Genomic DNA, 26,810 nt, shown 5'->3' with positions numbered 1-26,810 from the left:
CTTGGTTGTGGGCGATCAGCCAGAAGGGGAGCAGCATGCGCTGTTACGGTGCAGCCCAATAAGCAGTGATGGAGGTGTATTTGCTATTTCGGAATTGACACAAGCCTGATGGGGTTGAACATGACACACATGTCGCCGACGGTTGGGAAAGGGATTGTCGACTGCGAAGAGGAGAGAACGAACTAGGATGGATGGATGGACGGCTAGGTATGTGAATCAGGGACTGCCTGGATGAGGCTGATCTCTCTCTTTCTCTGTTTGTATGTGTGTGTTCAAGCACCGTATGAGGCCGTGCCTTGAGTTTGGAAGCCAAGACTTGATGCGTCGACGCTATTCGGAGAAAAAGCCAGAGGGCACCCAGGGGTCGTTTCTGGTTCCCTTCGTTTCGATCTAATTATTCTCACTAGGCGCGCGATTCCCCAGTCTGGTCCTGTTGCAAGGGGCAGATACGGAAACGCCATGAGTGATGGTTTGCCAGTACTCCGTACGGAGTACAGGATAAACTACCTACAGAGATAGGTAGCTACCTAAACTACCTAGTAACTGGCCAGGATTTTCAGGATTCAGGGTATCTGCATCCCTCCTCAAACCATGCCTCTGCCCACTGACGAGGGAGGGGGCAGGTGCAGGGGAACAATCGGCCTACATACATCGTACTAGGTAAACATGCACAGGTAGGTATACTAAACAAAGGGGAAGTAGAAAGGCAAGGATGAGGTGAAGACAGAAAGGGACATGACCCTGACCTGGAGAGAAAGTGGAGGCGATGCAAAGCACGAGAGTAAGGAAGGACCACCCCAAAAACGCACCAACTTGACCAGCCCCCGACAGCCTCCCGTTCCTGCCAGCGAATCAGGTACCGATGCAGTATGTCGGGTCGCGCACTGGTGGGGAAGGGGACGACCGTGGCCCCTCTCCGAAATCATGTCACAGATTTGCACCGTCAGCGACGAGGAATTTCCATCGCAGCACGTGACCGTCATGGTTTTCGGGGGCAGTAGCAGCAACAGTTATCTCCGGCACGACACGGAACAGCGCAATAAATATACAATGGCTCGATTTATGTGGAATAAAACGGCAGCTCTACCCTTTAGACATACATGTTTCAGGCACAGTGTGATTCATGTCCAACACGGCTGACTCCTGTCGACGGTCGGGCGAGACGTCATAGTGGAGAAAGTGCCCCCCAAAGTGCTCCTATGCAGAGACATTATGGAGGGAACATATCCAGCCCAGCCCACTCCCCCTACACCACGTGTATGCTGCGACGAACGGAACAAGATCGAGAAGGAGGACTGTGAAGATGAAGATGATGGGACTTGCTTCAAAATTAACACTCTACTGTCTCTCTCAGATGCAGACAATCGCGTAACCTACAATACACGTCATCATTTCCATGATTCACAACGAGCGCGATCCACCCTTCGAAGGACGATACCCGTTTGACTCTCCATAAACTGCCCAACGACGTATCCTCATCCCGTCTGATCTCGGCCGATATCAGAACTCGGTATCATGCCTGGTCTCGGGCCTTGGTGACTCGCATTGCACATCAGTAGCACTTCGTCGGCTCATCAAGCCCGGCGCCACGTCAAGACCTGGTTAAGCCGTCGATGGATTGAAGGCTTCAATCTTCACTTGGGGAAACAAGGGACAGCCATAAGGATGTCCTCCCCGCACCCACTACGGTTAACGGCAAGACTGCCCTGGGCCCTTAACTCTTGAGACCACCTCCTGTCACCTGCAATCCCCCACCCCCCTCCTGTTTGCTGCAGGAGGCGATGCGATACGCTCGGCAAGAGTGCGAAATAGAACAATAGTTCGACTGGGACGCGCAAAAAGGAAGGTGCCAACAACATTCGGCCGTGAGGTTGCAACCTAATCTCGAAACATGACAACCTGAGCCTAGCCGCAAACTTAACACCCATGCTTAATCTACACTCGACACACCACTTCTCCCAAAAAGTCTTCAACGAATACCGTGTAAATCCCTCTTTCCACTCCTGTGGTTCGACTTCCGACGTACTGTTTGCAAACACGGCTCAGCAGATATGAGGACGAAAAGAAGGACCCGGCCGAAGACGTCCGCTACGTAAGGCACCGCCTGGAAATTCTACATCTGCAATCCGAGCTCGATTCGCCTACCACTCGGTCTTTGATCAAAACCATGGCCACGCTCAGCCCGCGGAGACACCCCTCCAGAACAGTTCTAGCACTCGGGAAGCTCTCTAACCACAGTGTGGGATCTCTGACCTCGCCATGTGTCTATTCGTCCTCCTCATATCGGCATCGCCCGAGTTGGAGCAGTCATGGACCCTGTTCCAAAGTGCCGCGATTCGGGGTCAACCAAAACCCCACCTAAAGTCAAGCTCCGGCGAACCACACTGACTTAAGCATGCCACAGAGCGGTTGCTACTGGAGGGGCATGTGTGGGTCTGCACAGGAGTCTCCTGTCAACAACTCGTCCGTCTCACCCTTGGACCGCCGTGTTTCACATCACCTCCTCCGCTTTCCGTCCTAGCATTGCACAACAGGCGAGGAGCTGAGCAGAGCACGGGAGGGCGCCCGCCATCCAGTGTGTACAATGTCCTGCATACGACACAGGCATGCGAATCATACCCGTTCAATACCCAGTGGTTACAATCATGGGGTGATTTATCCGTACATTACTAGCATTGGCGTTTCTAGATCGACTACTTGGCTATTCCGCCCGCAACCAGATGGGCCGTTCACTGAGTCGTGTTGGCCAGAAATGCTACTCACCATTGTCAAGATACTCACCATTGTCAAGATACTCACTTCCTATTCGAGGAAAGGTGGATGGGCATCCGATCCACCCTAATAAGATGGGAATGCTACTCCATCCGGCGACCGACCACCACTGACGTCTTTCGACAACAGCAGATAGGGCCACTAGGTAAGCCCAGCACGCGACCTACACGTACCCTCACCTCTCAGTCTCCGGGGGGGAAAAAGTGTAGGCGAAACGCGGCGTGGGCAGGGCTGACTGAGCAGTTTTGTGTTTCCGATCCGCGGATCTGTTGCAGGCTCATGCCACCAGCCAACTACCGCCCCCTGGGGACCGAGTCTCTTGTCTCTTAGTCGGGATAGCAGCGTCCTTCGATCCCATCCATCTTTGCCAAGACATTGCAAAGGGGGGGGGATGTGGCATTGAAGCGTGCCATTCGAGCCTTGGACTTGGTAGCATTTATTCGTGTCTTTTTTATCTAAATAAATAAATAAAAATTGTGAACCGTCGGTCCCACGACATAAGAGAGTGATAGTCGACCTCACTACCACCGGCCGTAGCCGCATCGCCATGGCAATGGGTCTGACGTTCTCCGTGCTTGATGTCCTCTGTGCCTGACGTCCGATCTCCAACAATTGGGCACAAGCCGTTGCTACAGCCCAACAACCCTCCCCTGTTCCAGAGCTGAATTGCGAGCCTAACGCATACTCTCGTCCTACGCCTGGTCATCGTACTACCCCGCGGTATGCGGCACCAGGTCGGATTCCCGCGCGCCGGTATACATTTCCACGGACCGTCGCCAGCTGAACCCGTCCGTCCACTCAATGGACGGTCCGAACCTGCCTCGTCTCTACTTTCAACGTACCCGACAAACGGGTGCGACGCATGGCGTTGTCGAACAACTTCCTCCAATGGGTGAGATTCACTTCGCGCTGTGCAGCATCTTGTTCGTCCCGTCGCCGCTCATCACTCTGACTTTGGCTGAATAATTTTGAAGCTTGCAATGCACAGAAGTACGTACATGCGCCTTGGCGACGCGTGATAATGTTCAATTCCACAAGGCTCAGTTGAGATGTCTACAGATACCACATGCAGGCGGCTTTTCCCTCCCTATCCCCCTCCTCCCTTTTGCTCTTCTTCTCACTCCCAGTCTCCCTGAAACCCATTACAGTGAAAGAAGAACGTATCCGTATTAGAATAAATGCTTTTACCGAACGGTGACATCGACCTCCTGGCCCTCGAATGCTGGGAGCTCGGCCGCAACATCCTTCCACTCCTTGGCGCCAGTGACGAGGCTCTGGATGGCCGCGACGATGGTTTCCTCGTCCGCGCGGACCTGCTTCGTCGAGTCGCGATCTCTAAGGGTGATGGTGCTGTCTTGAACGGTCTGGAAGTCAATGGTGATGCCCAGGGGCGTGCCGAGCTCGTCGTTACGGCTGTAACGCTTGCCGATCGTGGCCGAGGACGAGTCTACGCGGGCCGAGATGCCGATCTTGCGCAGCTTCTGCGAGATCTTGTTGATGAAGGGCTGGAACTGCTTGTTGGCCGACAGGGGCACAATGAGAACCTTGGTCGGGGCGACCGTCGGTGGGAAGGAGAGGACCTAGTCATTCAGTTCAGTCAGCTATGTGTTCTGTGTCTTCTTAGCCTGCCTATCTTGGGAAGGGGTGGCTCACTCCGCGGGCCTCGTCGCCGCCATCTTCGGTGGCGCGATTCCAGTAGACGTGCTCGATCAACGAGTACAGGATTCGACCGATACCAAATGACGGCTCAATGACGTTGGGGGTGTACTCCCTGGTGTTCTCGATACGCTTCCTGAACTCGATCTTGACAAGGTCCTTGCTGACCTTGACCGTGCCGCTGCCGACGCCGGCAACCTCGAGCTCGAGCTCGCCATTATCGGTGAGCTGCTTGGCGAGCTTCTCGCGTTGCTCCTGGGTGGTGGCCTCGAGGGCCGCCTCGACCGTCTTGCCGTCCTTCTTGAACTGGGGACCGAATTTCTTTTTGTCAATCTCGACCTGCCACTCCTCGAAGATGAGTGGCTCGTCGAGGCGCTCGCGTACGACGAGGGGGGCGCCCGTCTTCTTGGCGTGGACAGACAGATCGTAGGCGCTGCGGTCAGCGCAGCCGACACACTCGATCCAGCCGGAGGAGGTGAGGAGCTCAGCGTCCCAGCAGTCGGCAGCGTAGTGGGCCATCTCGTTCTCCATGTGCTGACGGAAGCGGACCTTGGACATATCGACACCAATCTTCTGTAGGAAGAGGTGGATGCGAGCGAGGAAGTAACCGAGAGTCTCGTTGTCGACGACCTTATTGCGCACGGCGTCGCCAATCGTCATCTTCTTGACGTCCGTCTTGCCGGCAAGCTGGGTGTGGCGGTCCAGCAGGGTGAGCTCGATGGCATCGACCTCAGGGAAGCGGTGGTGCTTCTTGCCGCCCTCGGGGTCGACAAAGTGCTCGATCTCGGCCATAAGGAACTCGCGAACTCTCAGGAGGCCGGCGCGCGGGGAGATCTCGTTACGGTAGGAGCGACCAATGGAGGCGGAGGCGAAGGGCATCTGCTGCATGTTGAAGTCGAGAAGCTTGGCGAAGTTGAGGAACTGGCCCTGAGCGGTCTCGGGACGCAAGTAGCCAGCCAGGTTGCTGCTGGGACCGATGGAGGTCTGGAACATAAGGTTGAAGGCGACAGGAGGCGAGGGTTGAAGGCCGGTGGCCGGGTTCTTGAGGTCGTATTTCTTGATGAGCTCGCCGAGCTCCGTGCCATTGTAGTTGTCGATCTTGGCCAGGACCTCCTCGTACTCCTGGACGACGTTGTCGTCGAGCTTGACGGCCTCGGTCTTTGTCTTTCTCTTCTTCTTCTTCTTGGGGTCGTCCTCCTCCTCGACCTTTTCGCCGCGAGCCTCCTTGTCACCCTTGAGGCGGGACTCGAGCACGTCCTCAACGAAGTGGTCGGCACGTAGGATGTCGCCGTTCTTGGGGTCCTTGCACATCCAGTCGGCGAACTTGTCGACGTGGCCCGACGTCTTGAGAACCTCGTGCGGGGTCAGGACGGTGGTGTCGATCTCGAGCATGTCCTCCTCGAGGATGAAGTGCTTGCGCCAGATGTCGACAATGTTGGCTTGCAGGGAGCAGCCGGGGGGGCCATAGTCGAAGAGGCCAGCGACGCCACCGTAAATCTCGAAGGCTGGGGTGAAGAAGAGACGCCGGCGCAGCATGGCATCGAGGACCTGCCGGTCGAGGGGCTGACCCTTTAGGGTCGTCGCAGTGGTCGTCATCTTGGGGATGGCGTCGTTGGGCTTGTTCTTTTTCGAGGGGGTAAGGACTTGGGCCCGGGAGAGGTGACGAGTGGTGGCGAGGGTGCGGTGTTGGAAGTGGTGGTGGTGGGAGTGGGAGCGGAAGGGCAAGGAGGGGGAGGGGTAACGATGGCGGCAGTGGAAAAAAGCGGCCGGCCGAACTGCACAGAAGCTAGCTGCGGAACGAATTGGAGGTGATTGGTGTACGAAAGAGCGAAAAGGCTTCATCTATTTGGTCGTCTGGTGGGGTTCTTTTTAGAGAGCGTGAGTCATCTAGAGGGGGCCTTGGCTCTGGCAACAGCTGCAGTTCCCTGGGTAGTAAGGGAGGGGCACTGGTTAGCTACCTGGCTTATAGGTTCAATTGGGAAATGCCAGGTAGAGACAGAGAGAGCTGGGTGTGGTGCAGAGTGTGCATGCGATACCTAGGTAGGTAGGCGTCGAGGGGTGTGGTTTGTGTGGTGGTCAAGTCGTTCTCCTACAAAAAAGTGTCGTGCTGCCCTTTCTCACTTTTTTGCTCCAGTGCAAACCCACCCCTCCTTGGTGTGCGGTCGCCTGTCGCTCGTGCGATCAGCGTCGGCCCAGGCTGCTCAGGTACTAGACCGAGCCCCTCCCGCAGCCCGCCATCGTCCATGGACGACGGAAATTCAATCCGCCGACGGGTCAGCATCAGATGCTAAAGATCCCTGACCCCCGCAACATTGAGGGTCAGGAGCCATCTCAAATGCATCTGCTGCAGGGATTGGTTGGTGCCCCGCCAAAATTTCTCCAAAGCTGATTTTCATTGAGCCTCTTCGACGACGGAACTTTTTTTATGATATTTTAGAGGACGATACTGAGAACCCGTATTGCAAGCATTGAATTGCGACAACTGCCCGACTACAACGGGCCTCCTGGGGGTAAAAAGAAAAAAGAAAAAAAAAACTTGACGGCTAGGTATTGGCACTTTACCCCAAATAGGACGAGCGTCGAATCTGCAGCAAAATCCCCAAAGGTCAATCGAGTCGAGAAAGCGAGTTTTTCAACATGGGCTTTTCCAAGCCGGGCAAGTCCATGGGGGCTTCGCTCACCAACAAGACGTCCAACAAGCTTAAACGCAAGGAGCTATATGTGTTGCAGAAGAAGGAGAAGGACAAGACGCAGCGCGAGATGCGCTTCCGTCGGAAAAAGGAGGAGGACAAGGACCCTGAGCTGCGCGCCGCCCGCATTACCAAGAACAAGCCCAAGACGCTCGATAGCAAGCGCGTGTGGGACGACGTCGACGACGACTCCCTGGGGAACGTGGTGGACGTCGAGAAGCTCAAGAGAAGGAGGATAGAGGAGGAGGAGAACGCGGCGCTGGAGAAGGAGCTCGACGACGAGGACAACTCGGAGGACGGGGATGAGTCGGACAACGACAGCATGCTCGCCTCCGACGATGACGAAGAGGCCGCCGAAGCGAAGAAGGCCGAGAGGGAGAAGCGCCGCGAGGAGAAGCGCCGCGCCCGGAGGGATAGCTCGGCGGCGCCGTCGACCACGAGCACCAACCTCGACCTGACGCCCTCCTCGCTCGCCCTCAAGTTCCCCTCCCTCTTCACTGAGGACGCGCCCCCGCCGCCCAAGATCCTCATCACTACCTCGCTCAACTCGACGCTGCACTACGAGGCCAACGTCTTCCGCACCATCTTCCCCAACTCCACCTACGTACCGCGCTCCGCCCACCGCTACGGGCACAAGTACTCGCTCCGCGAGATCTCAAAGTTCGCCTCGAACCGCGACTACACCGCCGTCGTCCTCCTGAAGGAGGACCAGAAGAAGCTGACGGGCATGTCCATCGTGCACCTCCCCGCCGGTCCGACCTTCACCTTCTCCATCACAAACTTCATGGAAGGCAAGAAGCTCCCTGGCCACGGCAACCCGACGAACCACTACCCGGAACTCCTCCTGAACAACTTCAAGACGCCCCTGGGCCTCCTCACCGCAGCCCTCTTCCAGCGCCTGTTTCCGCCGCAGCCTGAGCTCGAGGGCCGCCAGGTGTTGACGGTGCACAACCAGCGCGACTACCTCTTCTTCCGGCGCCATCGCTACGTCTTCCGCGAGAAGCGTGAGACGGAGAAGAACATCACCACAGCCGATGGCGCTGAGATGAAAGGCGTCGAGGGCATCCGCGTTGGCCTGCAGGAGGTCGGCCCCCGTTTCACGGCCAAGCTGAGGAGGGTCGACAAGGGCATCGGCAGGGCCGGCAGCGAGGGCGAGGACTCGCAGCCTTGGGAATGGAAAGCCAAAATGGAGAAGGACAGGAAGCGGTTCAACTTGTAAGGGGGTTGCCCTTGTGGAGACAGAGGAAGAGGAAGAGAGAGAGAGAGAGAGAGAGGAGACTACATTAGACCAGTGGTCGGCTGCTCCATCCTCGGAATGCTCGAGTGCTGGGCTGGGTTGCGGACTGCATTGCGTTGTTGGTCAGGGACTACCTCGTGGGCGTATTTTTTTACTTCTTGTTATTGGTGGCTTCATTAGCTGGACCAGGTGTGCCCAGTCACGTATCAGGTTCAAGGATAGACGCAAAAAGTCATGGATGAAGAAAAACAATAAAATGCTTTTGGCTTTATTGCCAAATCCGAGTTGTCTTATTCCCCTCCCCAGACGCCAAACCGTGATAAAATGAGGTATCAATGTACTAGTCTCTTTCTGGTCCCAAACAGGCTTGATCTACTCCTCTGCATTATGATCTCTCTATACTCCCAAAAGAACCGTCACCTAAATGTCATAAACGCTGATCGTGAACCCATGCTTCCAGCTTATTTTCGACGATCTTTTTGATGCTGGAGCATGACGACCGAGTAACTGGATAATGGTCAGTCGCGGGTTGACGCACGGACTAGTGATCTTCAACTTACCCAACAATACCGCCAATGGCAATAAAGACTCCGAGGATAGACTTGTCACCAATGGCTCGCCCAGAAACCATCCAGCCAAGGGCCACAATGGTGCATGTCTTGAGGTGGCCGACCACCGTACTGGACACGGGTCCGGTCTGGGCGATGATGAAGAATTGGGATATGTTGATCAGCGAGGCGAAGACGCCAGACTACAGTCAATGTTAGCGGAAGAAATCTGCAGTGTAGGCTTGGCAACACCAACCATGCCAATCATAAGCCAACGGTTGACAGGGACATGACCCCAGTCAGGGAAAGTATCGACGAAAGGAATAACGTAGAGCAGCATGAATGAGGCAATGGGCGCCTGATTGTACAAAAGCTGCATGCTCGACATCTGAAGCTTGCGGTGATAGCTGGCAATCCAGACAGTGTATAGAGAAGACGCAAAAATGCCGGCGAAGGCGAAGAAGACTCCCAGGGTGGAAGTAGTCTTGACATTCCCATCCTTGGCGGGTAGAGTGTCGTAATATGATACCATTCCGACACCTAGACAGGCCGGGATGAGAGCCAGGACGGCGTTCCGGGGCAGAGTCGCCTTGTACAGAACAAAGTTCATTAGGGCAACGGTTGGTGTCAGAAGGATACGCGCGATCTGATAGAAGGTGACCGACGAAAACGCCAGCGACAGGTTCGGCAGGATAACGTTGAGACACATTGCGACGGACAAGGGCAGCAGGTCTGTGATAGTGGCACGGCGCGGAGTGAAGTAGGCAAAGGTTGGCCGCGACAGGATGTGCAGCGTCAGGAACGTCACCAAGAAGTGGAAGCTCGCGAACGTAAGCTGGCAGAGTTTCCACTGGGGATCAGAGAAGATGGCCTTATTCGTGAAGACCTACGGCATGGGAGCATTAATTAGCCTATGCATTCGACAGAAAGAACAAGCGCGTGGGCCGCGTGGGCGCAATGCAAAACTCACAATTCCAATTGTGGCCAGGGTGTTGACGGTCATCCAGATAACGGCCGAGGCGAGGCTAGCCTTCGGGGGTTCTTCCTTCTCACTCGTGTCGGTAGTAGGTAGGAGCTTCTCGTCTTCCTCGGCAGCCACCTCTTCGTCGGCTCTCGACTTGAGGTTTTGCAGACTGTCTTCCATTGGGTCCAACTTGGTCAGCTCATGCAAGGTAGCAGCGTCTGTAGAAGACGAGGCGATGGAGCCCGTCCGCTCAGGTCGGTAATCAGCCATGGCTTTGGCGTCTTGCGTGTGTGTATAGGATATGCGGCAGTGTCGGAAACCTCTCGCAGAACAAGTTGCAAGTCTATGGTGGTCGCGAGAGAAAGCGACTGTGAACAAGAGAGCGGCTTGGCGCAGCGATGGATGATCTGCAGCGTGGGCAGAGCGATGAACTGGCCACTAGAAGGACTTGAGGTCCTATTTCAGAGAACCATGGGAATATTGGTAGTTGGGCGTCCAAGGGAGTCTCGGGTCCTTTGGAATGACAGAGGGAGAGACACCTTGTCTTTTCAGATTCCGGTGGGCAAAAAAGCGGAATTCAAGGGGAGAGGGAAGTGCTTAGGGTGCAGAGATGCAATAATTGAACGTCCGGGGTGAAAAGGTGCGAGACGGCGTGTCTTTCATCGAGTTTGACTGTTTGGGCCGGGGAGGACGAGTGTCGGCTGCCGTAGCACGAAGTTAGGTACGAGGTTTCGGTAGCTTGTCCCTTGTCGCAGCTAGTTGCATTACACTAGGCAGTGACCAACAGCCACGGGGGCTGAAAACACGCAGGGGCCAGGGATGGGAATGAGGGAGGGAGATGGAGACGCAAGGAGGGGGTGCCGTACGTACCTAAGGAATGTGCGGATGTGCGGGTCTGATGCTTTGTGACTGAGGGACTTGGGAATCGCACGCTCGCTTTCTCTCTACTTACCAACCCATCTACCTAAGTAGGGAGGTAGTCGTTAAGCCAGTAGTGGTTAGTTGGAGTGAGAGACGAGGCATCCAATTCGATTCGACCCGGTCTAACCCCATAGCAAGAGCCATCCCGTCTGCTTGTACGGATACAAGCAGCTGAGTTTAGATTCGGACCAGGCTCTGCCCTACCCGCCGTGCTTTTCCTAGGACGGACAGTACCTCTAAGCCATCGCTTGGCCGGCCAGCCGGCTGAGTTGATGGACAGCAAGTAGAGTTTCGCTGTGTTCCTGCATTTAAACTAGGTGGGTATAAATGACCAAGTCAACTAAGCTCGATCGACTAAACAGGTAAGGTAGGGTCGGAGATCCTGAGCCATTTTTTCCACGGCGCACGTCTGCTTTGTAGACAAGTAGGTAGGAGGGTAGGTATCTGCCAAGTCGCTAAATATCATACCTACGCCATCCCAGATCCAACCAGACCCCAGCTCGGCGATCTATAAGCCTCTCTCCGTCCCCCACGATACTCGGGTAGGTACCTACCTAGTACCTACCTAAGTAGGTACCTAGGAAGCATGGCGGTCCACTTTGCCAAGCCGTCAAACCTTCAAGCCCGTGTGCGGCAACCCGGCGTTGGGAATCTGCCCAGCTGTCATTACCCGTAGGAGGATAACATGATGGTGGGGTTGTCAAAGGCTTCAAACGTTGACGAATGCAGCCTCATTGATCGTCCATATCACACTGACCAGCCATTCCCAAGCACAACAGGCGATGCTGTACTAGGGCGCCCCAACTTTCCTACAGTCGCCCTAACTCTGTCTAATCAATCCCAATTGATCTCTATCTCGTTCTCGCCGTCGCCCAAGCGCCAACCTCGGGCGATCCGATCCCAATCTGCACACACCATCTTTGACACAGACATGGTTTCGACGCAGCGACAGCGCCCGGGATGCCGGCTGTTCTGGCAGCTCGGTTCCTCCGGGTTGGTGTTCCCAGCAACATCAACTGCTGTCCAGGTTTCGTCCGACCAACATCCACCTGCGCGGGATAGAGTTTGACTGAAGTCAGTGGCCGCCGTATGGAAAGGGTTATTCCCTGAGACATTGGAATCTTCATTTTGCCTTGCGAACCCACGCCAACGCCGCCAATCAGAGAGTCATGGACTCCTGGTGCTGCATCAGTCCATGCTAACGATATTTTCATGTCTCTCAGCCTGTGAAAGATCAAAGGTTGTCTCGGCCACCGGTCGCAGTACTATGCATGTAATGCGGTGCATTGCAACGGCATCTTCTTCCGTCTGCCCATGTCTTTTGCTCCACCATTCGGCGCAACGTCTGTCGCGGTCGGTCGCTGACGAGACTCCAGAATGTCTACGACATGGGTATTGAAACGCACGAACCACAAGTAATGTCTCGTAGATGGGCAGCACAGGAGGCGTACAGCATAGAGTAGGACAGTAGGCACCCGTCTACTACCTACTACGTATGTATTCAAAAAACCCTTCTTGGTTTGGTTGATCCCAGATCGTCACGGCCCCTGCGTTAATCCCGTCCGAAAGACGCAAGCATGCAGGCCCTCCTGACTGGGAGATGGGGGGATTCGGCGGGCTTCTGGCTCCTTTAGCCAACGAAAACTAGTCTCGGCTGTCAGGGACTTTGACTGTCAAGGACCTTGGTTCTCCGCTACTGGCAATCAATCATGACCTGGTGCAATACACCCTGTGCCAACCATGTCAGTAGTTACGTGATATTTGGTTGCCGTTCGGTCCACGTCAAGGACGGCATTGTGCCAGTGTTATCCATACTCTTTCGATGATAATTCGCCGTTGAGTATTTCGGCATTCCCGGACTACGAGGCTGTGCGGGACGGTAGTCCAGTCTGTGAAGTCAAGAAGGACAACAGGAAAAGATGAGCCGGGCGAGCGGGAGGGACCGACCCAGCAGCATGCTCTGCTGTCGCCATCGTGTCGTCGTCAGTAAACAGAGCACCAGGTGCCGAAGACGCAACCGCAACTGTGAACGTCGGACATCTAGTGGACCGTCAATGGCTGCATCGGTGGCGTTCGTCATGGGCCGGTCGCGACCAAGCCTTTTGTAATGTGTTTGCCTCCAGGCTAGCTTCGCTGCTGATGATACTGGTCATTGGCAGTGATGGAATGAACCTTGATAAGCAAACCGCCTGCGAAGGGCAGGCAGACCGAGTTCGCGCAAAGCTAACTATTGTAAACAAATATGCAGTACTACTCTATTGTGAACTGTAGCATATTACACGTTCCAGTGATGGTTTAACCCCTGATCGGCTTTTCACCCCCCACTTTGGCGGAGACGTAGTTGGTAATTTTTTTTTTCTTTCTGGAAGGCAGTGATGCGAGGACGCTAGGCTAACGACGGAGAGGCAGGCCGTGACTTGATCCCTCTCGGCGCAGAAGCATGAAAACCTAATGGTTCGGCGGTTCAGAGGCGTTGGTCGAAAGCCACATTCTGCGCCAAAGACTAGACTGAGACCGGATTCTCAGAGAAGGAACTAGCCGACATTTGTAGCCAAGGCGAAGGGTCGTACCGGTACGCGACAACGGAAACCCTATAGGAAAACTCAGTATTATTATCATACCAAACAGAGGAACTAGCAACGTCCTACTAGTATCCGAAGACCAGAGTTGGGGCCTCGTGGTCGAGGGTGGCGCCATGGCACCCGCCCGTCGAAAGCGCGTCGTGGGCTCTCCCTAGCTTCCATTAGCTTGCGTAAAAAGAAAGGGACCCATTCCACCGGGAGGTCTCGGTTAGATTGGGGTTACATCTGCCGAGCTGCACTGCATCTTAAACTACCGGTACCTAGTAGAGCGGCTCCAGACGGCACTACGTGTACGCACATATGGGTTGGACTACTATGGTATCGGGCCAAAGTTTAACCCCCTCGTCAGGTAAATGTGGCCGTGCTTTTTTTTGTATTTCAGCGATGGTACTTTGAGGTTCTTGTGCACATCTATCATAATTCTGGCCAGTGAGAGTCTCTCATACGTGGGTCACAACTCCACACTACCTGTTATGGAGTTTAAACTTACCCATCATACCATAGTAAAGGGAAGGAAACGGAGAGAACTATCTGAGTACTGAAGAGGTAGGTACCCACAATACTCTGGAAGGGGGCGATGTATATCGTACTTATCTTGGCAGTCTACCTAGGTACGCGCACACAGGGTCCACCGACTGCATTACAATCAGCTGTCAAATGGTCCAAACACCATGCCTGTCGGATGGCATACGCATCACTGTGCTCAGTGTGATATCCTTTCCTCTTGGTCAGACTTAAGTCAGGTATTGCAATACGAGATGGACAGAAAGAGAGCGAAAGAGACAGGGAGCACTGTCATGGTCTGTGCCTGATGGCATGCGAGGGGCCGCCCTTGACTCGTTGACTCGTTGCTGATACGGAAACTACCTAATTCAATTATCCGTACACTCGGCAGGTGGGCTATACTGGGAAAGATCCCACGCACTATTCGTACTCCGGAAACACAGCAGCGTCATGTTTCAAAGCACTACTACGGATACAGTGTGCCTGCTTCCTAGCCAAGATTCTCTCGGTATCCACCCCCACCATCCACCTTCCAGAGCGTGTTCCTCGTCGCACTTGCACTTTCCCACCAGTTGCAGTGCGGTGCATACATTAGCAGTCACTTCACCAATCTTGCGCCGCCCGCCCGCCCACCTCCCACACGGACTGGATCCATCACTCTTCACTTGTCGCCGCCAAAACAAACAAATCAGCCAGGCACAGGCGATCAATTGGAGTGATCACTGTATCCGCAGTCGTGATCGCGAGGAAGTCCTCGTCGCAGTTACCCACGCCATAAATTACACCTGGGCTCCTATATCACACCTTCTGTCCCCTCTCTGGCCCCGACGTTCCTCTGACGCAGTACGGAGCACAAGGAGACGAAAATAAACTTTATCGAGTACTTCTCCCAGTTACCCAAGTTGCCAAGTAGGTCGGACCGGCACTTCCGTCCACCCTTGGCTCCTGAGCCTGTGCCTCTGGTACCTTCCTGTACCCTACCTACCTACCGGTAGTCAACTAGGCCCATTCCCCAGGTGAGCTCGCGCCAATCATTCCGGTTCTTGCTGATCTACCCATCTCAGTCTGCCGACCGACTGACCCATCTCATCCAAGACAACCCACAACTGTTCCCATATGCACCTTGCCGAAGCTATCTGAACTCTTCCTCTCACGGCCACAGATTCTAGGCACCCTGGCTCGCCGTCCAAACTTTGGTGCTACACTGCTCATTTCGCCCTGCGGCCTCTCTTTGGAGGACAGACCACGACCCCAGGACACCCCGCCCGAACCTTTGGGACACTCCTTCGTATCTCTCGCCGCCCTTGCCATCGCTGGTTCCTGCTCTATTCGACCTTGCGTTCTTTGCCAAGGCCAGCTTGTGTCTGAACGCATTCTCCCCGCTGCTCGCTACAGCGCTCCACGCTGACATCCCTTGCCCCCAACGCGAAGCGGCTTTGGGGTGGTGCGAGTGAGACACGTCGGGCGCAGATCGCCAATGGCATTGCTTTAGACTTGATAGGGATATCCCATTTCCAAGGTAAGATTAACTGCGCGACATGTACCTGTTCTTTGTGTGACCGGCCGCCCAGCTAAGACTCACTTGTAGGGCAACCTTTCTCTCCCTTGAAAGGCCAGCTCGCCTTCCCTACTTGTACTTCAACCTCCCCGGGCCTGACTCGTTATCGGTCAAGAGCTCTAATATCTTCCAGAGCCTCCGACACCACACCGCACCGCGCATTCTGTTGGTTCCCTCTACACTTCTCTCGACCGAAACATTCACAAAAGAAATCTTGCCAACCGCTAAAATGACCCTACTCAACGGCCAAAATCGAGCGCAGAGCAGTAAGCCTACCATGGCCGTTATCACTACATGCTGTTACATTCCGGGATTGCTAACTCTCACAAGCCTACAGCAATGGACACGGCAAGTTTTTCCAAGACATTGGTGTGTGGAAAGAGGCGCCGCTGCTCAAAGGCAGCACCAAGTTTGAGCCACTGCCCGATGTCAAGAACATCATGATTACTGGTGGCGCCGGCTTCATGTAAGTCAGAGGCTTGGCAGGGAAATCGCCCAAGATGCTAACACATTCCCGAGTGCATGCTGGCTGGTCCGCCATCTTACCCTCACCTACCCCAACAATTACAACATTATCTCTTTCGACAAGCTGGACTACTGTTCCTCGCTGAACAACACCCGCGTCCTCAACGAAAAGTCAAACTTCACCTTTGTACACGGCGATATTACCAACCCAACAGAAGTTGTCAACTGCCTGAGGCGGTATAACATTGATACCATCTTTCACTTTGCCGCTCAGTCACATGTTGACCTGAGCTTTGGTAATTCGTACGGGTTCACCCACACCAACGTCTACGGCACTCACGTTCTTCTCGAGAGCGCCAAGAGTGTTGACATCAAGCGTTTCATCCACATCTCCACCGATGAGGTCTACGGAGAGGTCAATGATGACGACGACGACCTCCTCGAGACCAGCATTCTTGCGCCCACTAACCCTTATGCTGCTAGCAAGGCAGCCGCCGAGATGCTCGTTCAGTCTTATCAGAAGAGTTTTAAGCTTCCCGTCATCATCGTGCGCAGTAACAACGTCTACGGCCCGCACCAGTTTCCCGAGAGTAGGTCGCATACATCCAACCCGCCGGCTCCTGGCTAACAAGAATAAGAAATTATCCCCAAGTTCACTTGCTTGCTGAACAGAGGCCAGCCCGTTGTTCTCCACGGTGACGGAAGCCCTACCCGGCGTTACCTGTTTGCTGGCGATGCGGCCGACGCCTTCGACACCATCTTACACAAGGGCCAGATGGGCCAAATCTACAATGTTGGGTCCTACGACGAAATCTCCAATATCGACCTCTGCAGCCATCTTCTCAAAGAGATGAACATCCCGTACTCCACGACGGACGAGTTCAAGAAGTGGGTCAAGTACACCCATGACCGACCTTTCAACGACCACCGGTATGCTGTCGACGGCACCAAGCTCCGCCAGCTCGGGTGGGACCAGAAGACCAGCTTTGCTGACGGTCTCCGCATGACGGTCAACTGGTACCGCCAATTTGGCGAGGAATGGTGGGGCGACATCTCCTCCGTCCTCACGCCTTTCCCTGTTGTTCAGGGTTTGGACGTGTCTGCGGACTCGGAGCCTGTCGCTGATTCACCTCTCACACCCAAGTCGAAGAAGAGGAAGGTCATCGACGACGTCGACGGGAGCAATGGCATTAGAAAGGGCATCACCAATGGCTCCAACGGCCACGCAGTCAGGGCATAGCAGGTAGTACATTCGTTGGCCCAAGATAGAGGCCCAAGATAGAGGCCCACATGGGTGCTAGAGGGAACCCGACAGAAACCTCATCCTTTTTTTTCGACATTATTATTTCGTTACGATATGCATATTCATCAAGAATGCGACGCCTCGGGTTTGGGTCGTGATATGTACAATTTGCGGTACATGTCTGGCGCTGGGTAAAGGCGCATGGCACTATGGGGGTGTTAGTCATAGAGGAACATTTACTTGGTCGGCAATTGATATGGAAGATACCGAATAAGAGATATTTACTGGATGTGCAAAAATTCGTCAAGGATAAGTCAGTGATTCATACATGATTATTGTACGGAGTATGCCGGGCGAAAGCAAAGGTGGGGCCACCTGTCATGAACAAGCCATGACTTGATAAAAACCCGGGCCGTGAAGGCGCAGGACTGGGTGTCAGCATGCGAACCATACGCCGGCTGGAACGTTGGGGGGGAGGGGCGGTTGTTTGCAACTGTGTGTAAGAGAGGGGATGTCGATCGGCCGCTCGGATTGCTGGTAACGAGCTATTCTATATGACTTTCTTTCCTTTTCTTCCCCTTCCACTTTTCGTTCTCGTGGTAGGTCGATCTCGATCTGCTGTGCTATCTACCTACTGTACAAGACAATGGAGGAAGCAAGGTCTTGGTTGTAACTTGTAGCCTTTCAAAATAGTGCGCACGGAAGGCTGTACCGCCTTGTCGGAGACTTCAACTTCTCGGCTGTCACGTGTGGCACAGACGACGCGGGCAATGATCTTACCGTCTTTCTTCTTCTCCCCTGCATTTCCGTCTCAAGATAATTGCCCCACGTTGGTTGCTTGCTTAATCTGATTTCTAGATGGCGTGGTGCTGGCTGACAGCTGGAGCCGCATATTCGCAGGACAATGTACGATATACTTGCTTTTTCTATGCGTAGTCTCCTTGAGTCACAAGACCACACATGCAATCAGTCTCGGCCTATGCGAACGGGAGGATAAGCTTCCCACCCTTTTTCACACCGGGTTTGTTTCGGGTACCACGCGGTCGGGTCTGCAGCTTGCTGGAGGTCTCAAGACGTGACAATGTTGGCCTGATCGCTTTCTGCTGGTACCGTACTCTTCGCTTCTGGGCACGGGGCACAATGGCAGCCTCGGACTACCAGGCATCCGTCTCCCGCTGTCGTCGCCTTGCTGATAAGGATAGGGAAGTTGATGACCAGCCGGGGCATTGTTGGAACCCAAGGAACCGGGTAGAGAAAGGGGCTTTTCCAGTAAAATGGATATCTGCAGTGGGTAAAATGGAATCAAACCTACAGATACATACACGTACTAGTGTATATACATAGCATGCAGAACTACGCCGTACACTAAGGAAGATTCAAAGATCCTTCACGGGTTAGGACAATGCAACGCTGGAATCTAGACAAAGGCTCCTCCCCCATTGGATGCGCTCCTGGAGGAGCACCCACATTCGGACCCATCGATCCCCGTGACGCAAGCCAACCAGAGTGACAGAGCTAGGACGTGATGGTGGAGCGCTCGAGGCCGGGCTCTGAAGGTTCCAACGGCGAGGGTGCCCCTCGTTCCCGGGCCTGGGCGCCATGACACTTGTGCGCGGCGTGCCCGTCCCATTGGAAGCGACCGTTGTCGCTACATGCTGCGTAGTATCCGTAGGTAGTTTCGATAAAAGTTCGGGGGGGATTACGCTGCACCGCAGCCCTAATGGATTTGACGGGCAAGAATCCAGACCGGAACCGGGCATGCATAGGCAGGGGAACTGCACTGGCTGCAGTAGCTCTCACTCCGGCGGTACCTCCCGGAACGTTGCTACGAATCAGCGCCCCTTCTCTCGGCCTTGCTAGCTGCGAGGGGCATGCAGGCAGGTGGCCCAGACGAGGAAATATAAAGAGGGGTTGCTGCATTCCTATTGCAGCTCCTGGGTTTCCGCTGACTGAGCAGACCGTCCTAGACATTGCGCGACGAGCTCCAGAGAGTACCGAATCTTGCCTATTAGTATTCTGTTGCCACGTAGGCATGAGAGAAGATACCGAATGGAGTGTACGCTGCTCAAAGCCCTCGTTATGATGTCAGTGCCAACCGTGTTTCTTATCTCAAGTGGTCACAGCCGGACTTTGGCCATACACTGCCGATCTCCTCGTTGTTTAACGCAGCCGCTTTTCTACGCCGTGCAAAGACATCCAAGTAAATAGGGGGGGGGGGATCAGGAGTAAAAGGTGAGGGAGTCCAAGACCAAGTGAATATACGATGTGAGACCCCACCCTACAACTCAGATCACCCCCAAAGTCAGAACACCCTTAGATAAGGTAGTAATAAGAGATGAGTGTAGTAAGTTAACTACTTCTTAATATACTAACTATAAGCTAGAAAGATATAAAAACTTATATGTACCTTCTAATAAGGCTTTTATATAATATTATTAGCTTTTTATATATTTTTGTAAGTAATTAATAGCTAAAGGTATATATACCCTTATATATAAGAGACAGATAAGCTATAGGAAGTAAATACTAATATATAATAAGTATAAAATTTTCTTATTATACATTAACTATAAAGAATACTATATATAAACTTCTATAACTTTTAGACTTATATCTAATTTTTAAAAAATTACTAAACTTAGAAATCTAGTGTAAAATTTATGTGATTCCGGTGTGAATTTGGGTGGTCTGACTTTGGGGGTGGTCCGAGTTATAGGGTGGGGTAGGTAGGTAGAGACGAAAAGGACCCTTGCTTGTTTGTTACTCCACCCCAGAAAGGCCCAGTTCACGTTCCACACTTTGCGCCCCCTCCCTCTATCTCCTAGGTGGGTAGTTCAGTCCATATGTCCCTCGCACTTCTAGGTATTGCATCGCTGGTGTCCCTGCGGTTCCCCCATCCCATCCTAGCACCTGTCAGGATTCTCGCACTCTCACTACAGGATGGAGAGATGCACTAGCCAAAAGTCAACCACACTAGGACTCCCCCGGTGCAACCATTCCTGTTCGGTATTAAGCCTACTATGGTACCCAACTAACAATGTTACCTCTCGCCGCCTGATTATCCTCAAAACGTCTGTTCCCAAATCTCTCGTCTCTCTGGCGCCCAGGGACCTCACCTTTTCTTCTTCTTGGTTTTTTTTTTTAAACTTCTCTTGTCTTTCCATCCAACAATCTTCCGCTCTACCGCACTCGTTCTTCCTCTTCGGCCCTGTCTATTGTTTATTTTGCGCCGCACGGCTTTACCTGTCAATTCGAAACATACCTTGATTCCCCGAAGTCTTCGCGACTAAACCATCGACCGAACGACCGACGACCCGAATTTGGCACATAGTAACAATCGCCTACGCTCTTTTTCCGTCCTGGGTTCGCTAAATACACACACCAATTTATCGCAAATACCACCTCGACAACCCTTTCATTATTCTTACATTTCTTGCCCGCCTGCCAACACGTGTCTTACGTGGTGTTTTGTTCCCGCCCTCTCGCCGAGGGACGTGATATGACGTTCCGGGACCGCCAACAGGAGATAAGAAAACTGCGATAGGACCTTGACTGCTGGTCGCACAGACAACGGGTCACGGCCGCCGCCCATGGCCAAGAAGCGGCGCACTAAGAAGAGGAAGGGAACCAGTACAAGACAAGACCCCGCCCAGGGCGCCACATCCAGCATGTCCACCACCGACGAGCTTGCGTCGCACTCTAGCGGCAGCCAGTCGAGCGGCCTGCACGAGAGCGAGACCGCCACCGAGATGACGAGCGTCATGAGCATCAACGAGGGATCCCATGGTGTTCTCGAGGCCGACGAAGAATGGAACTCGCAAGAAGAGGAGGGGGGTATGGAGGTTGACGACGACGACGACGACGACCATGACAACTTCTCCGTCTTTACGCCTGGCCATTATCCCCGGCCCAGCGAGTCTCATCGCACCGAGATGCCCTACATGATGTCACTCGATCATCAGGACATGTGAGTTTTCGCAATGCACTGCTGTGTATGCCCTTGACACGGGTTGACTGGTAGAAATGTATGCAGGTCTTCAACCCGGTCATTCATGGAGCGAGAGTTGGACTACCAATGGGAGAACGGTCGGCGGTACTGCGGCCCGCATTATCACCTCCCCAACGATGAGTGGGAAATGTGCCGCATGAGCTTGATTCACCGGGTCTACCTACACGTTTTTGACGGCAAGCTCAGCACAGTACCACTGGAGAACCCGCAGAGAATACTGGATGTCGGCACGGGTATCGGCGAATGGGCCATTGGCATGGCCGACGAGTTCCCCAATTGCGAGGTCATTGGTACAGACATATCTGCCCTTGCGCCCACGTCAATACCGATGAACTGTTTCTTCGAGGTCGACGACGCCGAGTTGGAGTGGGAGCGCGAACTCGATTCGTTTGACCTTGTGCACTTCCGCCACATGATGGCGGCATTTACGGACTGGACTTTTGTCTACAAGGAAGCATTCAAGGTCCTTCGGCCCGGCGGCTGGATCGAGATGCTGGAATGGGATGATCAACAAGGGTTCAAAAAGTTCCTCTCAGAATTCCCCCCTACTTCCGAGATTCACGCACTGTCGAGGGACCTGACGCTCGCAGGCATCAAGTCCGGGCGCGCAAGAGGCGTCTCCCACATGAACCCGAAACTGTTAACAGATGCCGGCTTTACGGACATTAAGCTTACAGAACACACGATTCCCATCAATATCGAGGCCAGCGAAGGCAAGCTGTGGCTGATCGCCTGCATCGATGGACTGGAGGCCGAATGCCTGCGACCACTTACGAAGTACATGGGATGGGACCCAGAGCACGTCAAGACGGCATGCCACAATGTCGCCAAAGAGATGGCCCGTCTAGCAAGAGACCCGGTCAAATCGCACGGACTGATTGTCAAGGCCCGCGTCCTGGTCGGTAGGAAGCCACTGAATGCGGCAACGCCGCCAAGCTTCTATCCGAGACCTACCGAGGACGCGGACGAGACGGACGATACAGCGAGGGAGGGTAGCCACAGCAGGCACCAAGCCGACGAGGACGCTCAAGACTCCGCTGTCGAGACGACAGTTTGAGCGTGAAATAACCTCGAGAAGGAGGAATTAGTAATTCTCTAACCGGGTGATGAGCAGCCCGGGCCAGAGCACGATTTATCTTCATGTTAACTGCATATATCGCACTTACCTGTGCCAGCGGAATATTGCTGGTCTTATTTTCAGCGACCTCAATTTGCACATCTCCTACATATTTTTATTCCTTCTATAAGATCAAATGGAGCTGTAAAAAAAACACCATTGAGATGGTCAACGCTGATGCTGTGCGCTGAGAAAAGGTGGACAAATCCCTGCGGGGATGGATGGCACGCACATTCGTGCTACACCATGGCAAAATGCAAATACCTTGGCTAGTGGATATTCAAAAATTCTACTTGAGAGATTGCCTGTCTCTTGCTGTGATCCAGGTGTGCTCCTTGCCAGATTATGTAGATGTGTAAAACCTCGACATGCGGTCAAGAGTAAACTCGGACAAAAATCAAAGCTCGGCGACGGCTTCCGGTACGTACCTGGCTGTAGCTCCATCTGCCAGGTTGGTTCTAGTGGGGGGGCGGCCAAGCTCCCTGCCTATGTCATCCATCCTCCATCCAACAGCGACCGATCAACACCCAGCATTTCCAGCCTCCGACGAGCTGCATTCCATGCGCAATCGCAGCGGGCGACCTCAGCGACACTCGTAAAAATCCAGAATCCGAGCGACAATGACCGCATGACCTCGTCCTAAATAAACATCATGGCCCTGAACCCATCCGACGGCTTTGCCGCCGGCAACGGGATGCTCGACCTCGACGACACCGCGTTGCCCATGTTCGTCGTCGAGCGAGTCCAGCTGCAGTTCTCCATCGCCGCCGACTTCGTCGCCGCCCAGGTAGCGAACAACGTCCTCGTTCTGGCGCTTTCCAACGGTCGCATCCTGCGCATTGACCTGAACAGACCCGAAGACATTGATGGTGCGTGGTGGCTGGCCGCCATCTGCGGCTGCGTCTGTAACATTCTCGCGAGAAACCATCACTAACCTCGATGCAAATCCAGACATTGACCTCCCGAAAAAGCCCGGCGAAATTGGCGTTATCCGCCGCATGTTTCTCGATCCGACTGCCTCCCACCTTCTTATTTGCACGGCTCTCGGCGAGAACTACTATCTCCACTCCCAGCACAAACATCCCCGAGCCCTGGCCCGGTTACGAGGCGTCTCGATTGAGAGCGTCGCCTGGAACCCTTCGCTGCCGACGGCATCGACTCGAGAGATACTTCTTGGTGCCGCCGATGGCAATATCTACGAGGCCTTCATTGAGACGACCTCTGAGTTTTACAAAAAGGACATCAAGCTCAAGAACCTACACAAGCTGCCCGATGGACCGATCACAGGGCTCTGGGCGGACACGCTACCCGGGCGCCCGGATATGCGACGGGTGTTGATTGCAACACACAGTCGGCTGTTTCACTTGGCTGGCAAGGTCGGCAACGGGCACGACAGTGGTGGCTCCATTTTCACGAAGCTGTTCGAGTCGGAACAGCCGACGGTACACGAGCTGTCGCGCTCGTCTGGCGCTGCGACATCAGCGCTGGTGGTCTCGCCGGATCCGCCCGACCGGAACCCCTACGAGGACGAGTCGCACGAGAGAGCCTACGCGTGGCTGTCTGCTCAAGGCGTATTTCATGGACAGCTCGCCTCTAGCGCGGAGGGCAACAAGATTTTTAACGAATCGAACATGCTCCCTCGTTCACAGCTTGGCCCGTCCAACGCATCGAACAAACGGAACCCTACGTTGGATTATATTGACGCCATTGCGCTGACGCAATGGCATATTGTCAGCCTCATCGGCGGCCGCGTGGTTGCCACCAACCGCCTGACCGGGGAGGTGGTGTATGACCAAATCGTCCTGGAACCGGGGCAGAAGGCAGTGAGCCTGTCTGTGGACCTGCAAAAGAACACATTCTGGATGTTCACCGCCCAGGAAATCTTCGAGGTTGTCGTAAGGGACGAGGATCGTAACATCTGGCAGATTATGCTCAAGTTGCAACAGTTCGACTCGGCGTTGCAGCACGCAAAGACGCCGGCACAAAGGGAAACAGTCGCCACCGCGTACGGCGACAACCTTGTCGCGAAGCGGCACTTCATGGAGGCCGCCTCGGTGTACGGACGCAGCAACAAACCATTCGAAGAGGTGGCTCTTACGTTCATCGACAATGCCGAACCCGATGCTCTGAGGAAATATCTGTTGGCCAAGTTGGGTACGTTGAAAAAGGTCGCAGTCATGCAGAGGATCATGATAGCAAGTTGGCTAGTGGAGATCTTTATGGCGAGACTCAATACTCTAGACGACACCATCATCACACAGGCTGAATTGGCCGACGGCCTCAATCCCGCGCGGTCAAGGGAGCAGCTTCGTGCCGTCCAGGACGAGTTCCAAGATTTTGTCAATAAGTACAAGTACGACCTTGACCGACGCACAGTATATGACGTGATCAGCAGTCACGGTCGGGAACAAGAACTGTTGTATTTCGCCAACGCCGTCAACGACTACAACTACGTTCTTTCATACTGGGTTCAGCGCGAGAGATGGCCTGAGGCGTTGACGGTTTTGAAGAAGCAGACCGACCCAGAGGTCTTCTACCGGTATAGCACCGTGCTTATGACGCACGTTGCCTCGGATCTGGTTGAGATCTTGATGCGTCATTCCGATCTGAAGCCCCGCAAGCTGATACCTGCACTGCTGGAGTACAACCGCAATTTCGATGGGAGCCCAGCACAGAACCAAGCTGTTCGATATCTGCAGTACGTCATCAACCAACTCAATTCAAAGGACTCGGCGGTGCACAACACGCTAGTCTCTATCTACGCCCAGAGTTCCAAAGACGAGGCCGGATTGCTGTCATACCTGGAGTCGCAGGGAGACGAGCCAAACTTTGACCCTGATTTTGCTCTTCGGTTATGCATTCAGCACCACCGGACGTTGTCGTGTGTACATATCTACACCAGCATGGGCCAGTACCTCCAGGCCGTCGATCTAGCGCTTTCTCACAACGAGGTGGATTTGGCGTCCGTGATCGCAGACCGGCCAATGTCGAACCCGCCCTTGCGGAAGAAACTCTGGCTCGCAGTCGCCCGCAAGGTGATATCCCAGTCAAACGGCATAAAGACGGCCATCGACTTCCTCAAGCGATGCGATCTTCTCAAAATCGAGGATCTCATTCCTTTCTTTCCCGACTTTGTAGTCATTGACGACTTCAAGGAGGAAATCTGCACCGCTCTGGAGGACTACAGTCGCAACATCGACGGGCTGAAGAAAGAGATGGACGAGTCATCCCAGACGGCGACGAACATCAAGGTCGACATTGCCGCGCTGGATCACCGCTATGCCATTGTTGAGCCTGGAGAGAAATGCTACGTGTGCGGCCTACCGCTCCTCAGCAGGCAGTTTTTTGTCTTCCCCTGCCAGCACTCGTTCCATTCAGACTGCTTGGGGAAGAGGGTTCTGGAGCAGGCCGGCGTAGGCACAAGCAAGAGAATTCGTGAACTCCAGGTACAAATCAGCAAGGGCTTGGTCAGCGGAGCGAAGAGGGAGGCCATGATTGCAGAGTTGGACTCGCTGGTGGCGTCGGCGTGGTAAGGGGCCCCTTTGCTTCTATGCAGGATTTTGTGCTAACAGTTTTGCAGTATTCTTTGCAGCGAGTTCGCCATCAAGAGGATCAATGAGCCTTTTGTCACGCCTCAAGATAACCTAAACGAGTGGAGGATTTAAGAAATATGGTGGAGAGGCTGACTAGACGCATTCACTACCTATATGTACACGTTACGGTACACTTGCATGAGCAGGCGTGTTTAATGGCTGCAATACCCGGCGTTTCAATTCGCATGGTTTCGCAACTGTCTTTTATCTCGAGTCGAACGTGCCACGATGATGTATCTTATTTGCTAGGCTCCAGCTGATTTATACGTGAACCTTTGACTCAACAAGACGTAAGGAACGGCGGGCCTTCTTTTAAAGACTCCGTTGCACCTCCATCGCCGTGATCGTTGTCCCCCCTCTGTGGCATGCTTGTCCTCGGCCGGGTGGTGGTAGACAAGGTCGGCGAAGCATCATGCGAATCCAGGCCCGTTCCCTCTTCTTTTTCTTTGTTTTTTTAGGCAATGAAACTCGGGGTGGCGGAGACGCCGAAGCGGGCCACCGCTCGGGACGCTGGCCTACTACTCACCCTGAGTCCCCGACACCCATCTCCCGCAGCCTGCAGGTAGATCCTCGGCCAGGGGAGGCGTAGATGCACAGGTTTTTGCGAGACGGCCAACGCCTCTCCTTCCCGGGATAGGGGCTTCTCGATTCCTTGTTTCCTTTCGTTCCCCTTTCCTAGTCTTGGATCCGCAGCCGCCCCTCCCCCCACCGCTCTATCCCAGCGCAGGCTCCTTGCCTGGCAACCCTACGATACCACGCTGCTCTAGGTTCCCATGTACATATTCGACGCCGTTGATGCGAGTCCGCATCAGGAAAACCGATGCGACCCAGTTCGTTTGGTTGAGCACGCTCCTCAGCCACTCTGGGTTGACCTCGCTACCGCTCTCCTCGCAGAGCTGTTACCGGCGCTAATATGTATATGATGTACGGATAGATAGGCTGTGCACTCTC

General features: G+C 54.1%; 6 protein-coding genes across 6 annotated transcripts; 4 read left to right on the top strand and 2 right to left on the bottom strand.

Moving 5' to 3' along the window:
• Positions 1-3,956: 3,956 nt before the first annotated feature.
• GLRG_00159 (glycyl-tRNA synthetase) lies at positions 3,957-6,024 on the bottom strand (the record flags this gene model as incomplete). Its single annotated transcript, XM_008090844.1, has 2 exons — positions 3,957-4,352; positions 4,426-6,024. 2 exons carry the CDS (start codon positions 6,022-6,024, stop codon positions 3,957-3,959), a joined length of 1,995 nt encoding a protein of 664 aa, XP_008089035.1.
• A 1,041-nt stretch (positions 6,025-7,065) lies between these two features.
• GLRG_00158 (brix domain-containing protein) lies at positions 7,066-8,337 on the top strand (the record flags this gene model as incomplete). Its single annotated transcript, XM_008090843.1, has 1 exon — positions 7,066-8,337. One exon carries the CDS (start codon positions 7,066-7,068, stop codon positions 8,335-8,337), a length of 1,272 nt encoding a protein of 423 aa, XP_008089034.1.
• A 479-nt stretch (positions 8,338-8,816) lies between these two features.
• On the bottom strand, positions 8,817-10,137 carry GLRG_00157 (triose-phosphate transporter; the record flags this gene model as incomplete). The annotated part of the gene is made up of 4 exons (XM_008090842.1): positions 8,817-8,862; positions 8,916-9,106; positions 9,160-9,789; positions 9,874-10,137. The coding sequence occupies 4 exons, from the start codon at positions 10,135-10,137 to the stop codon at positions 8,817-8,819; spliced, it is 1,131 nt and encodes a 376-aa protein (XP_008089033.1).
• A 5,524-nt stretch (positions 10,138-15,661) lies between these two features.
• On the top strand, positions 15,662-17,137 carry GLRG_00156 (dTDP-glucose 4,6-dehydratase; the record flags this gene model as incomplete). Its single annotated transcript, XM_008090841.1, has 4 exons — positions 15,662-15,698; positions 15,763-15,898; positions 15,952-16,487; positions 16,536-17,137. The coding sequence occupies 4 exons, from the start codon at positions 15,662-15,664 to the stop codon at positions 17,135-17,137; spliced, it is 1,311 nt and encodes a 436-aa protein (XP_008089032.1).
• A 3,593-nt stretch (positions 17,138-20,730) lies between these two features.
• On the top strand, positions 20,731-22,206 carry GLRG_00155 (methyltransferase domain-containing protein; the record flags this gene model as incomplete). Its single annotated transcript, XM_008090840.1, has 2 exons — positions 20,731-21,107; positions 21,174-22,206. The coding sequence occupies 2 exons, from the start codon at positions 20,731-20,733 to the stop codon at positions 22,204-22,206; spliced, it is 1,410 nt and encodes a 469-aa protein (XP_008089031.1).
• A 712-nt stretch (positions 22,207-22,918) lies between these two features.
• On the top strand, positions 22,919-25,931 carry GLRG_00154 (Pep3/Vps18/deep orange family protein; the record flags this gene model as incomplete). The annotated part of the gene is made up of 3 exons (XM_008090839.1): positions 22,919-23,135; positions 23,218-25,795; positions 25,847-25,931. The coding sequence occupies 3 exons, from the start codon at positions 22,919-22,921 to the stop codon at positions 25,929-25,931; spliced, it is 2,880 nt and encodes a 959-aa protein (XP_008089030.1).
• Between the last annotated feature and the right edge of the window lie 879 nt (positions 25,932-26,810).

Source organism: Colletotrichum graminicola, assembly GCF_000149035.1.
Source record: "Colletotrichum graminicola M1.001 genomic scaffold supercont1.1, whole genome shotgun sequence".
Taxonomy (NCBI): domain Eukaryota; kingdom Fungi; phylum Ascomycota; class Sordariomycetes; order Glomerellales; family Glomerellaceae; genus Colletotrichum; species Colletotrichum graminicola.
This window is presented reverse-complemented; position numbering and strand designations above follow the sequence as displayed.